Genomic DNA, 12933 nt, shown 5'->3' with positions numbered 1-12933 from the left:
AATCTCTTTTTTTCAGATAGGACAACCTAGAACTGCACTCAGTATTTCAGATGTGACTGCATCATGGATTTATATAAAAGAACTATTAAACTTGTCGTTTTATTTTCAATTCCTTTTCAATAATCCCAAGCATGGAATTTGCTTTCTCCAGCTCAGACAATGAGGAAGTGGTTTCACTACCATGATTTCAAGAGGATTTTCCTTCTTTGTCACCACCAATTTACAACAACAGTATTTTATTGCAATCAACGAACCATGAAAAAGTTCACCACCAATTCTAATCCTATTACCATATGTGAAGTTCCGATTATTTTGTCTCAATATGCATCACCTTACAATTATTTACAATGAAATTGATCTGCCATTTTGTTGCCCAAAATTTCTAAAGCAGTGGCATAGTTCAAAATATTTGGTTCTTTAAATTATCCCCATTAAAAGGGCAGGGAGAGGAGTGATTTACCTACAAGACTAACATTTCAAAATCAAGATTATGCATGCAACTTTGCAAGTGCAGCTCTCTTAAAGAATAAAAGCAGTGTACCTAAACTCCAACACTGATGGCCATAAGTCTTGCTTAAAAACAAATATCATTTTAAGTTCACAACTATACATAACATCTAGTTTTACAACTTTATAGCATCAGCTATGCTAACCCAAACCTAGTCTCCCACCAAATCAATTGAAATATTCCGTTTCTAAACAGACATTCAATGGTTTTGAAGACAATTCTATTATAATCCACACAAAATTCAAAGCGATGGCAGCAAACAGAAGAAACAGCTAGATCCCAAGGCACTAGGAGGAGGAAAATTAATTTCTACAAATTAAGATTAACTCAAGAGATTGAAATCAAAATCTTAACTAGTTAGAATATGTGGGACAGGTATCTTCGTATTTTGGTAACACAATCAATAACGAAGACCACAATACTGCCACCTAGGGCATGCTACACACAAGTACAATTTAAGATGTGTAAAGAATAAAAAATGTGTAAGCTACAAAAGGAGATAAGAAAACTATCAATAGTAATTAAAATGTAATAGAAATAAATATGAAAAAGCAATAACTGAAAACAGCTCTACAAAAAGCTAAGTGAGATTCAGTGGCGCCAATGACAAAAACAATAACAACCATTATACATGATGATTAATAGGTAGGGTAAGATTTTCAGATTTGTTCAGTGAACTATATTAAGGAGAACACAATGTGATTTTTAGCTTTAATGAGTGGCAAATCTTGTAGACCTTAGCAAGTAGTAAGTCTTTCCCACATTTACCACTTGATAAATAAGTCACCTGTATTAATACATGGCAAATGACTTCGTGTGGGTAAGGTACTCACTCCATGGAGATGAGCCTCATGACTAGAATTGTCTTTTAATACAGAGCTTGGCTCTCCTGCTTTTTCTCCATGGTTTTCGGGTTTAGGTTTGTAGTGGGAACTGTTACCAGATCTGCATGCGCACCAGAACACACGTGTGTGAACATGTATCCTGCACATGTATTCATGGAAAAGCCAATTTTAGTGAATTAGCAATACTTATGATTGTGCACTACATACAGAATCAAATTGGCTATATATACCTTGCTTAGTTTGTGGAATTTAGCAATATCTAGTGTTACTGTGCTTGCTCCAAAGAGGCAGCAACAATCAAACCAAGGGTTACAACTGTCACAGATTTTTTTTAAAAAAGAATTAAATGATTTGAGTGCAGAAAAGTATTTATTTATCAAATTTGCTAGTCATTTTTCTGCACAAATATGTGCACTCAAAGCAACTTACAGTTAATAAAAAGCAAAAGATATAAATATAAAAACACAGTATATAAGGTAGTGGAGCAACTCTTCTGAGGAAGGCTACACAACAGAAGCCCTCCAAAGTTAAGAAATAAATGCCTGGGAGAAATATTTTTGCCTGCTGCCTGAAGATGGATAATGATGGAGCCAAGCATATCTCCCTGGAGAGTGTTCCACAAACGAGGGGCCTCCACTGAGAAGGCCCATTCTTGTGTTGCAATTCTCCGCACCTCATCTGGAGGGGGCACACAAAGAAGGGCCTCCAGTGCCAAGTGCAGGATCCGAGTTGGTACATATAGGGAGAGGTGGTCCTTGAGGTATTGTGGTTCTGAGCCGCATAAGGCTTTATAGGTCAAAACCAGCACTTTGAATTGAGCCAAGAAACTAATTTGTAGACAGTGCAGTTGAGCTAGAATTGGTGTTATATGTTCAAACCATCTTGCCCCAGGGAAGCAGTCTGGCTGCTGAATTCTGCACTAGCTGCAGTTTCAGAACTGTCTTCAAAGGCAGCCCCACATATAACGCATTGCAGTAATCTAACTTAGAGGTTACCAGAGCATAGACAACAGAAGTCAAGCTATCCCTGTCCAGATAGTCGTAGCTGAGTCACCTGCTGAAGCGGATAGAAGGCACTCCTTGCCACTGAAGCCACTTGAGCCTCAAGTGACAGTAGTGGATCCAGAAGTACTCCCAATCTGCATACCCGCTCCTTCAAGAACCCCATCAAGAGCAGGCCACAACCCCTCCATCCTGTCTAGGGAACCACCCACTAACAGTGCCTCAGTTTTGTCTGGATTCAGTTTCAGTTTATTGGCTCTCATCCAGTTCATTACAGAGGCAAGACATTGGTCTAGCAATCTACTGTTACACCAGAAGATGTTAAAGGAGAGACGGAGTTGTGTGTCATCAGCATATTTCTGACAATTTGCTCCAAATCTCCAGATGACCCCACTCGGCAGTTTCATGTAGATGCTAAATAGCATGGGAGATAAAATCAAACTTTGCAGGACTCCACATTGGAGGCTCCACCAGAACCAAACAATACCCCCCAAGCATCACCCTCTTAGATCGAGCATTCAAGTAGAATTGGAACCATGCTCAGTAGTGCAATCCACCCCCAACTCAGACAGCCACTCCAGCATAATACCATGGCTGATTATATCAAAAGCCACTAAGAGATCAAGGAGGATTAACATAGACATACTCCTCCTCTCTCTCTCTCCCAAAATAGGACATCATACAGGGTGACCAGGACATTTTCTATGCCAAAACTGGGTCTGAACCCCAATTGAAATGGATCTAGAAAATCGATTTCATCCAAGACAGCTTGGATCTGGCCTGTGGCCACGTGTTCCAGAACCTTGCCGAAGAATGGAACATTAGCAATCCTCCAATGGAAATCCTCCAATGGGGGCCGCATGATGACACTCTCACATTTTTATTATATGTAAGATATCCAACTGGCTTTCCATCTCACAGTTATCAGAGTTATTGGTAAGTTAAGGGTGTAAAAGGTATAAGTCAGGTGTGGGGAACTTTTGGTCCTCCAGATGTTGCTGAACTGTAACTCCCATCATTCCTGGCTACTGGGCATGCTTGCTGGGGCTGATGGGAGCTGAAGTTCAGCAACACCTGGAAGGCCAAAGCATCTCCACACTCGGTATAAGCGATATTAAACTGTGGCAGCAGTATGGGTTCAGGAAAACCACTAGAATAGAAGTTGGGTTGTTAATAAAATAAGTAAGGAAATATCCCCCTTCTCTCCAAGTGCACCATCACTAACAGGCTGGAGTCCACACATGAGAGTAAAGCACATTCATTTTGGTTTCTCTGGAGAAACCAGGATCTGGACTCCAGGCAATCATATCCTGTATGCTAAAACCAGGGAATCCCCTCATCCACCACAATCCTTGAAGCTAGGTGTTTCATTCCCCTCAAGTTTCTCCCTTTTAAATCTTAATTTGGATTCTGTCAAACTTTCTGATACTCATTCAAAAATAGAGAAGTCTTCCATTTAGACATTGATGGGTGCTTCTTTGCAGAGGTCCTGACCAATCCCAAATAAAACAACATGTTACACTGCTGCTGAAAGAAAAGCACTGGCTGCCAATTAGCTCATAAAATTTTAAAACAAGAAATTAATTAACTAACTGTTGCAGAAATATATTGTCTCAATTGTCTGCATAAGCCTGGTGACATAGAAAGGTTTTCAGCAGGTGTTTAAAAATCAGATCAGAAGATGCATGGTGAATCTCTATTGGCAGAGCATTCCACACAACTGGGCCAATGACACTAAAAGTTCAGTTTCTTGTTGTTGTCATTGAATGAGCCGCATCAACTCAGGGGATGACTTATGATGTTCCAGCAGATGATCTGTGATTGAGCTGGGATATATGGGTTCAGGTGGTCCCTAAGGTGCTCCAGACTGAAGTTGTTCAGGGCTTCGTAAATTAATACAAGGACCTTGAACCTGGCTCAGTAGTGGATGGGTGCCAGTGCAGAAGTTTAACAATGGTGTCACGTTGTCAGCCCACATGCAGAGCCATCAGCAGTCATTCTGCTGCATTTTGCAGCAGCTGCAGCTTCCAAGCCAGGCCCAAGGGCAGCCCCACATAAAGGGCACTGCAGTAATCCAACCTCAAGGTTACCAATTTATGGACTACAGTGACCAGGCTGTCCCTGTCCAGGGACAGCCGTAGCTAGCAAACCAAACACAGATGGTAAAAAGCATTCCCAGCCACAAAGGAAATTTGAGCCTCTAGTGTCAGAGATATATCCAGGAATACACGTAAGCTATGCACTTGCTCCTTAGAAGGAGTACGACCCCATCCAGAGCAAGTAATTGGCCTATCTCCTGGACAAGGGAACCGCCCACCCAAAGCGCTTCTATCTTCCCAGGATTCAATTACAGTTTTATCGGTTCTCATCCAGTCCACCACTGCATTCAGACATCGATCCAGAGCTTTCACAGCCTTTCCTGATTCAGATGTTATGGAGAAAGAGAGCTGTGTGTCATCAGCATACTGATGACACCGTGCTCCAAAGCTCCTAACAACTGCTCCCAACAGCTTCATATAGATGTTAAATACCTCTGGGAAAAGTACAGTACCCTATGGAACCACAGAGTACAAGTGCCAGAGGGCCAAGGAGTACTCATCCAGTGCTACTCTCTGAACACGGTCTTGCCATAATACAGTGCCTCCAAGTCACTCAAGGGGGATACCATGGTCAATGGAACAAAGAAGCCACTAAGAGATCTAGCAAAAGTAACAGGGTTGCACTCCCCCTGTCTCTCTCACAAGAAAGGCCGTCCATCAGGGCATCCAAGTGAAACCAGATTGTAGTGGATCTAGATAACCAACTCTCATCCATTCTAGCAGGTGACACAATTTGCTTAATTATCTCAGGTTTACTACATTTATTTATGCCTAGTCAAACAAGAATAGAAATTTGACAGCCTCCTAAGTATCTCATTATTCATTAAAATATATATGTATCCATGGCTGGGAAGATAAAACTCGAATATAAAGACTGTTGAAGTAAGACTGTTGTATAAAGACAGAATTTCCAGTAGTCAAAAAGTAGAGCTGAAGTATAACAGAAACATAATTGTATAAGATAAATTAAATCTGTGTAAATTTATTTATGCGAAAGGATAGTCCAGAGTTGTATGACATACACAACTGGAACATGGAATGTGAGAAGCATGAACCAGGGAAAGTCAGAAATTGTCAAGCAAGAAATGGAACATATCAACATTACAATACTTGGAGCGAGTGAATTAAAATGGACAGGAATGGGACATTTTTAATCAGGCAACTACAAAATATTTTATGCAGGAAATGAGAAACTAAGAAGAAACAGATTTTAATAGTGAGAAGTGATATGGCAAAAGCAATTAGGAGCTATAACACAAGGTTTGAGCAAGCGATATCAATGAGATTAAACAGGAAACCTATTAACATAACTATCATCCAAGTCAACATCCAACATCAAAAAGAGAAGAGGAATTGGAGAGATTTTATGCAGAAGTACAGGAAGAAATTGATCACACACCAAAACAAGACATTCTGATAATCAAGGGGGAATGGAATGCAAAAGTAGAGAATAGAGAAGAACTAGAAATTGTGGGAAAATGGGGTTTAGGAGATAGAAATGAAGCAGGAGAAAGACTTATTGAATTCTGTGAAGCCAGTAATTTATTTCTTGCAAACACATTTTTTGAGCAACCAAAAAGACGACTATACATGTGGACATCAGCAAATGGCCAATACAGGAATCAAATTGATTATATAATTGGTAGTAGAAGATGGAGAAGATCCATATTTTCTGCAAAAACAAGACCAGGAGCAGACTGCGGTACAGATCATGAACTAGTAATGTCGAAAATCAGAGTAAAGCTAAAGAAGAACAACAAAGGAATCATAATGCCGAAATACAATTTAAATAACATACCAGAAGAATATAAAAATCAAATAAGGAACAGATTTGAGGCTTTAAACTTAGTTGACAGAGAACCAGAAGAACTATGGAGTGAAGTCAGAGATATCATCAGGGAAGAATGCAAAAACAAACAAAAAGACAATACCTCTAGTTAAAAAGAGAGAAAGACCTCAATGGATGACTGAAGAAACTCTTAAAATGGTTAAAGAGAGAAGGAAAGCAAAAGCAAAAGGAGATAGAAACATGGTCAGAACCTTAAATGCAACAATACAGCAACTAGTACGTAGGGACAACAAGAACTATTACAATAGTTATTGTATAGAAATAGAAGAGGACAACATAAAAGTTATAACAAGAGCCCTATTCCAAAAGATTAGAGAAATTAAAGGGAAATTTAAACAAAGAGTAGGGATATTGAATAACCAACAGGGGAATACACTGACTGACCAAGATGAAATAAAGGAAGATGGAAGCAATACACTGAAGAACTATATAAAAGAGATGCAAGGATGACAGATTCATTCACGGAGGAACCATATGATGAAGAACCAGAAATTTTACAATGTGAGGTGACAAGCTGCTCGTAAAACACTTGGAAGAAACAAATCACCAGGAACAGATGGCATACCAATAGAGTTGCTACAAGTTACTGAGACTGAGTTTGTCCAAATTCTGACAAAAATGTGTCAAAGGAAAACTAAACAATGGCCCACAGATTGGAAGTGTTCCATATACATCCCAATTCCAAAGAAAGGGGATCCCAGGGAATGCAGTAATTATCAAACTATTGCTTTAACATCCCATGCAAGTAAAGTGATGCTCAAGATTCTACAACAAAGGCTCTTACCATATATGGAGAGAGAAATGCCAGATGTCCAAGCTGCATTTAGAAAGGGAAGAGGCACCAGAAATCATATCACAAACATATGTTGGATAATGGAACGTAGATCACAAAAACTATGGAATGCTTTAAAAGAAATGAAGGTGCCAAAGCATCTGATTGTCCTGATGTGCAACCTATACTTTGGACAAGAAGCTACTGTAAGAACAGAATATGGAGAAATTGATTGGTTCCCAATCGGAAAGGGTGTGAGACAGGGGTGTATTTTATAACCCTATTTGTTTAATCTATATGCAGAACATATCATACGGAAAGCAGAATCGGACCAAGATGAAGGAGGTGTGAAAATTGGAGGGAGAAACATCAATAATTTAAGATATGCAGACGATACCATACTCTTAGCCGAAACCAGTAATTATTTGAAACGAACGCTGATGAAAGTTAAAGAGGAAAGCACAAAAGCAGAACTACAACTGAACGTCAAGAAGACTAAAGTAATGACAACAGAAGATTTATGTAGCTTTAAAGTTCAGAATGAGGACATTGAACTTGTCAAGGATTATCAATACCTCGGCACAGTCATTAACCAAAATGGAGACAATAGTCAAGAAATCAGAAGAAGCCTAGGACTGGGGAGGGCAGCTATGAGAGAACTAGAAACGGTCCTCAAATGCAAAGATGTATCACTGAACACCAAAGTCAGGAGCATTCAGATCATGGTATTCCCGATCTCTATGTATGGATGTGAAAGTTGTGAAAAAGGCGGATAAGAGAAAAATCAACTCATTTGAAATGTGTGCTGGAGGAGAGCTTTGTGCATACCATGGACTGCGAAAAAGACAAATAATTGGGTGTTAGAACAAATTAAACCAGAACTGTCACTAGAAGCTAAAATGATGAAACTGAGCTTATCATACTTTGGACACATCATGAGAAGACATGATTCACTAGAAAAGACAATAATGCTGGGAAAAACAGCAGGGAGTAGAAAAAGAGGAAGGCCAAACAAGAGATGGATTGATTCCATAAAGGAAGCCACAGACCTGAACTTACAAGATCTGAACAGGGTGGTTCATGACAGATGGTCTTGGAGGCCACTGATTCATAGGGTTGCCATAAGTCGTAATCGACTTGAAGGCACATAACAACAACATTCACAATTTAATTGTGGATGAGGCAGCCGATCTGGCATGTATAACTGAGACCTGGATGGGTGAACAGGGAGGAGTCAGTCTCTCCCAGCTATGTCAGCCAGGGTACCTGGTTCAGCATCAGGGTAGACCTGAGAGTCGGTGAGGGGGGGTTGCTATGGTCTACAGGAGCTCCATCTCCCTCTGCAAGCACCCTGTCCATGTGACTACTGGTCTGGAGTGTTTGCACCTTATGCTGGGTTAGCGGGACAGACTGGGGATTCTGCTGGTGTACCACCCACCCCGCAGCCCAACAGACTCCCTAGCTGAGCTGATGGAAGTGGTCTCGGGTGTACTGTTGAGATCCCCCAGACTGTTGGTATCCGGGGTGGCTCAGGATTTCATGGTCTCCATGACAACCATGGGACTGTCCCAATATGCCATTGGCCCAACACATGCAGCAGGGCATACTCTAGACTTGGTTTTTGCAACTGGACATGGAAATGGTGATCTGAAAGTGGGGGGGCCTTACATCAGTCCCTCTGTCATGGACAGATCAAGTTTAAACTTAGTTTAGCAGCTCTTTCCCTCTGCAAGGGTGGGGGACCTATTAAGTTGGTCCACCCCCAGAGACTAATGGATCCAGATGGTTTCCAAAGGGCTCTGGGGAGTTTTCCGGCTGATAGGGCTGGCGCTCCTGTCAAAACCCTGGTTGAACTGTGGAATGCAGAAATGACCCAGGCGGTTGACATGATTGCTCCTGAGCGCCCTCTCCTGTGTAGAGCTCATACAGCTCCAGGGTATACACCAGAGCTGAGAGCAATGAAACCATATAGGAGACGGCTTGAGTGCAGATGGAGACGAACTCCTGATTTATACAATTACTTACGCTTATGCTTGTGCTTATGGTAAGCTGTATTTAGGGGCAGTGAGGCAGCAAAAAGACAATATTTTGCTGCCACTATCAAATCATCAATCTGCTGCCCAGCGGAGCTCTTCAGAATTATCTGGGGGCTATTACATGCTGACCCCAACGACATGGTAGAACCATCTGAGGCCTACTGTAATGAATTTGCTAGGCATTTCCCAGGATAAAATCTTTAGCATCCACCAGGACTTAGACTCCAGAGTTATAGCAAGTGAATCAAGCGGGGTATCCAGAGCACAGCCTTGTCCCGATTTCTTGGATGAGTTTCAGTTGGTACAGCTTGAGAACTTTGACAAGGTGCTTGGACAGGTTCGTGCAACCACTTCTGTGCTGGATCCTTGCCCTTCTTGGATAATAAAAGCTAGCAGAGATGGAACAGGTAGCTGAGCCAGGGAAGTGAATAATGCCTCTCTGTTAGAGGGGGTAGTCCCTGGCTGCCTGAAAGAGGCAGTAGTGAGACCACTCTTGAAGAGACCCTCCCTGGACCCAGAAAATCTTAATAACTATAGGCCGGTGGCAAATGTTCCATTCCTGAGCAAGGTCCTTGAACGAGTGGTGGCAGGCCACTCTTGGATGAGACCAATCATCTGGATCCATTTCAGTCAGGTTTCAGGCCTGGTTTTGGCAAAGAAACAGCCTTGGTCACCCTGTATGATGACCTCTGTCAGGAGAGAGACAGGGGGAGTGTGACTCTGTTGATTCTCCTTGATCTCTCAGCGGCTTTCAATAACATCGACCATAGTATTCTTCTGGGAAGACAGGCTGAGTTGGGAGTGGGAGGGACTGCATGGCGGTGGTTCCGCTCCTACTTGGTGGGTCGACTCTGAAGGTGGTGCTTGGGGAACATCACTTGACACCCTGGATTCTCCAGTATGGGGTTCCGCAGGGGTCAGTTCTGTCCCCCATGCTGTTCAACATCTGCATGAAACCGTTGGGTGCAGTCATCCGGAGTTTTGGAGTGCGTTGCCATCAGTATGCCGATGACACACAGCTCTATTTCTCCTTTTCATCTTCTTCAGGTGAGGCTGTCAATGGGCTGAACCGGTGTCTGACTGAGACAATTGACTGGATAAGGGCTAATAAACTGAGGCTCAATCCAGATAAGACTGAGATGCTGCTAGTGGGTGGTTCTTCTGACCGGATGGTAGATGTCCAACTTGTCCTGGATGGGGTTGCACTCCCCCTGAAGGAGCAGGTTCATAGCTTGGGGGTTCTCCTACAACCATCTCTGTCACTTGAGGCTCAGGTAGCCTCGGTGGCATGGAATGCCTTCTACCAACTTCAGTTGGTGGCCCAGCTACGCCCCTATCTGGACAGGGATAACTGCAATGAGCTCTACATGGGGCTGCCTTTGAAGATGGTTCGGAAACTGCAGCTTGTGCAAAATGCAGCGGCCAGATTGGTAACAGGGACCAGACGGTTCAAACATATAAAACCAATTCTGGCCCGCTTGCATTGGCTGCCTGTATGTTTCCGAGCTGGATTCAAAGTGCTGGTTTTAACCTATAAAGCCTTACACGCCTTGGGACCACAATACCTGATGGAACGCCTCTCCCGACACGAACCCACCAGTACACTACACTCAACATCCAAGGCCCTCCTCCGGGTGCCTACTCGGAGGGAAGCTGGGAGTCTGGCAACAAGGAAGAGGGCCTTCTCAGTGGTGGCCCCCAAATTATGGAATGATCTCCCTGACGAGGTGCACCTGGCACCAATACTTATCTTTTCGGCGCCAGGTCAAGACTTTCCTCTTCTCCCAGGCATTTTAGCATGAGTTTTTAAATTGCTTTTTAAAAATGTGTTTTTAAATTTGTATATTTGTTTTTAATGTTTTTAACTGTTGTAAGCCGCCCAGAGAGCTTCGGCTATGGGGTGGTATACAAATGCAATCAATCAATCAATCAATCGTGTTGAGCTGATTACCTGTAATTTTGTATCCATAGGCAGCCAGTTGTCCTGCCATGTATTCTCCATCTGAACTATTATGAGAACATCCCCACGTACGTATCCAAATTTTTTGTACACCAGGAATAATACTGCCAAACAAAGAGACAAGAAAAAGGAAGTTATTTATTTTGCAAAATTTATATACTGCTTGATTGTAAAAAAAGAAAAAGCTCTAAGCAGTTTAGAAGAAACATTAAAATTATCAATAAAAACAGTTAAAAACAAGTAATTAAAGACATTTAAAAACAATAAAAACAGCCGTAAACTAACTACAGATATAAATACATCAGCATCTGTGTGTCTGAGTAGGCTTCCTGAAACAAATGTTTTAAGCAGGCATCAAAAAGAATACAGCAAAGTTGCCTGCCTGATGTCAGTTGGCAGGGAGTTCTGCTGCAATACTAAAAGAACGATTTCTGCTACAGGAGTGAGACTGTGCTGGGACTATCATGAGGCAAACTTTTCAGCCTGTCTTGCCTCTTCACCGCTGCTCTTTCTGACATCTTTCTGGGGATGACTCTTTACTAGGAAGATGAATATTATTGTTGCTTTTTTAATATGCTAATATTTTGTTGCCTTAAATTATTGTCAACTATATTGTTCTCGTCTTACTTGTATTTTGTAGTTGTGTTTATTCTTTGCGAGCCACCTTGGGGGCCTTTTTGGCCAAAAGGTGGCACAGAAATAAACCATAACATAACATACAAGTGCAAAACAAGTATTATGTGGCACCTATAACAGTGCCAGTTCTGCAGATTGAAGCAGTCGAGCGGTCTCGCAAGTAAAACGGTCTTACAAGTAAACTGGTCCCAAGCTGTTAAGGGTTTTATATACCAATAGTAACATCTTGAATTTGGCTTGGTAATAAACTGGCAGACAGTGCAGATCTCTAAGCAGAGGTATTATATAAAGACATGGTCTCACTCTGCATTAACTGCAGTTTCTGGGTCAAGTGCAAATTAAGCTCCATATAGAGTTCATTGCAGTAATCCTGTCTTGAAGTCACCAGTGCCAAGCTCTCTCAGTCCATGAACACCCATAGTTGTCATACAAGTTGCAGCTGGGAAAAGGTGCTTCTAACCACTGAGGCTACCTGGGCCTCCAGCGACAAAGCTGGGCCTAGAAGCACCCCCAAACTGTGTACCTGCTCCTTCAGGGGAAGTGCAACCCCATCCAGGGCAGGCAACTGACCAATTTCTCAGACAAAGAACCACTCATCCACAGTACCTATGCCTTGCAAAGATTCAAGCTCAGCTTTTTTTCCTTCATCCATCCCACCACTGCATCCAGGCATTGGTCCAAGGCCCGCACAGCCTCTTCCGATTCAGATGTTACGCAGAAATAGAGCTGAGTGTCATTAGCATACAGATGGCACCATGCCCTAAAACTCCTAATGACCACTCTCTGCAGTTTCATATAGATATTAAATAGCATTGGGGATAAAATAGTGCCTTACGGCACCCCCTAGCATAACTGCCAGGAGTCTAAAAGGCATTCACCCAACGCTATTGGACTCAGTCTCGTTGGTAGGACTGGACCCAATGTAACACTGTGCCCCCAATTCCCATTCCACAGAGCGATCCAGGAGGATATCATAGTCAATGGTACTGAAAGCAGCAGAGAGATGAAGAAACAGGAATAAGGTTGCACTCACCATGCCCCACTCTCTGTAGAGGTCATCCATCAGGGCAACCAAGAGCGACTCAGTCCCATCGCCAAGCCTAAACCCAGATTGGAACGGCTCTAAATAATGTGGGTTATCCAAGAATGTTTGCAGCTGCTCCACCAGTACTCTCTCCACCACCTTCCCCAAGACAGAGGTATTTGCAACTGGTCGATAGTTATTCC

At 42.3% G+C, this 12933-nt stretch overlaps 1 protein-coding gene across 5 annotated transcripts in view; it reads right to left on the bottom strand.

Annotated features, from left to right (window-relative positions):
• Positions 1–12933, bottom strand: part of CDKAL1 (CDK5 regulatory subunit associated protein 1 like 1) — a 521195-nt gene that overhangs the window by 502918 nt on the left and 5344 nt on the right. For all 5 annotated transcript variants that reach the window (XM_061593247.1, XM_061593227.1, XM_061593237.1 and 2 more), the window contains one exon: positions 11062–11174. In XM_061593247.1, the coding sequence (XP_061449231.1) occupies positions 11062–11174 (113 nt within the window). The remainder of the gene's footprint in view (positions 1–11061; positions 11175–12933) is intronic.

The sequence above is a fragment of the Rhineura floridana genome, chromosome 1 (genome assembly GCF_030035675.1).
Source record: "Rhineura floridana isolate rRhiFlo1 chromosome 1, rRhiFlo1.hap2, whole genome shotgun sequence".
NCBI classification, from domain to species: domain Eukaryota; kingdom Metazoa; phylum Chordata; class Lepidosauria; order Squamata; family Rhineuridae; genus Rhineura; species Rhineura floridana.
Note: the sequence above shows the minus strand (reverse complement) of the source record. Positions and strands in the feature narration are given on the sequence as shown.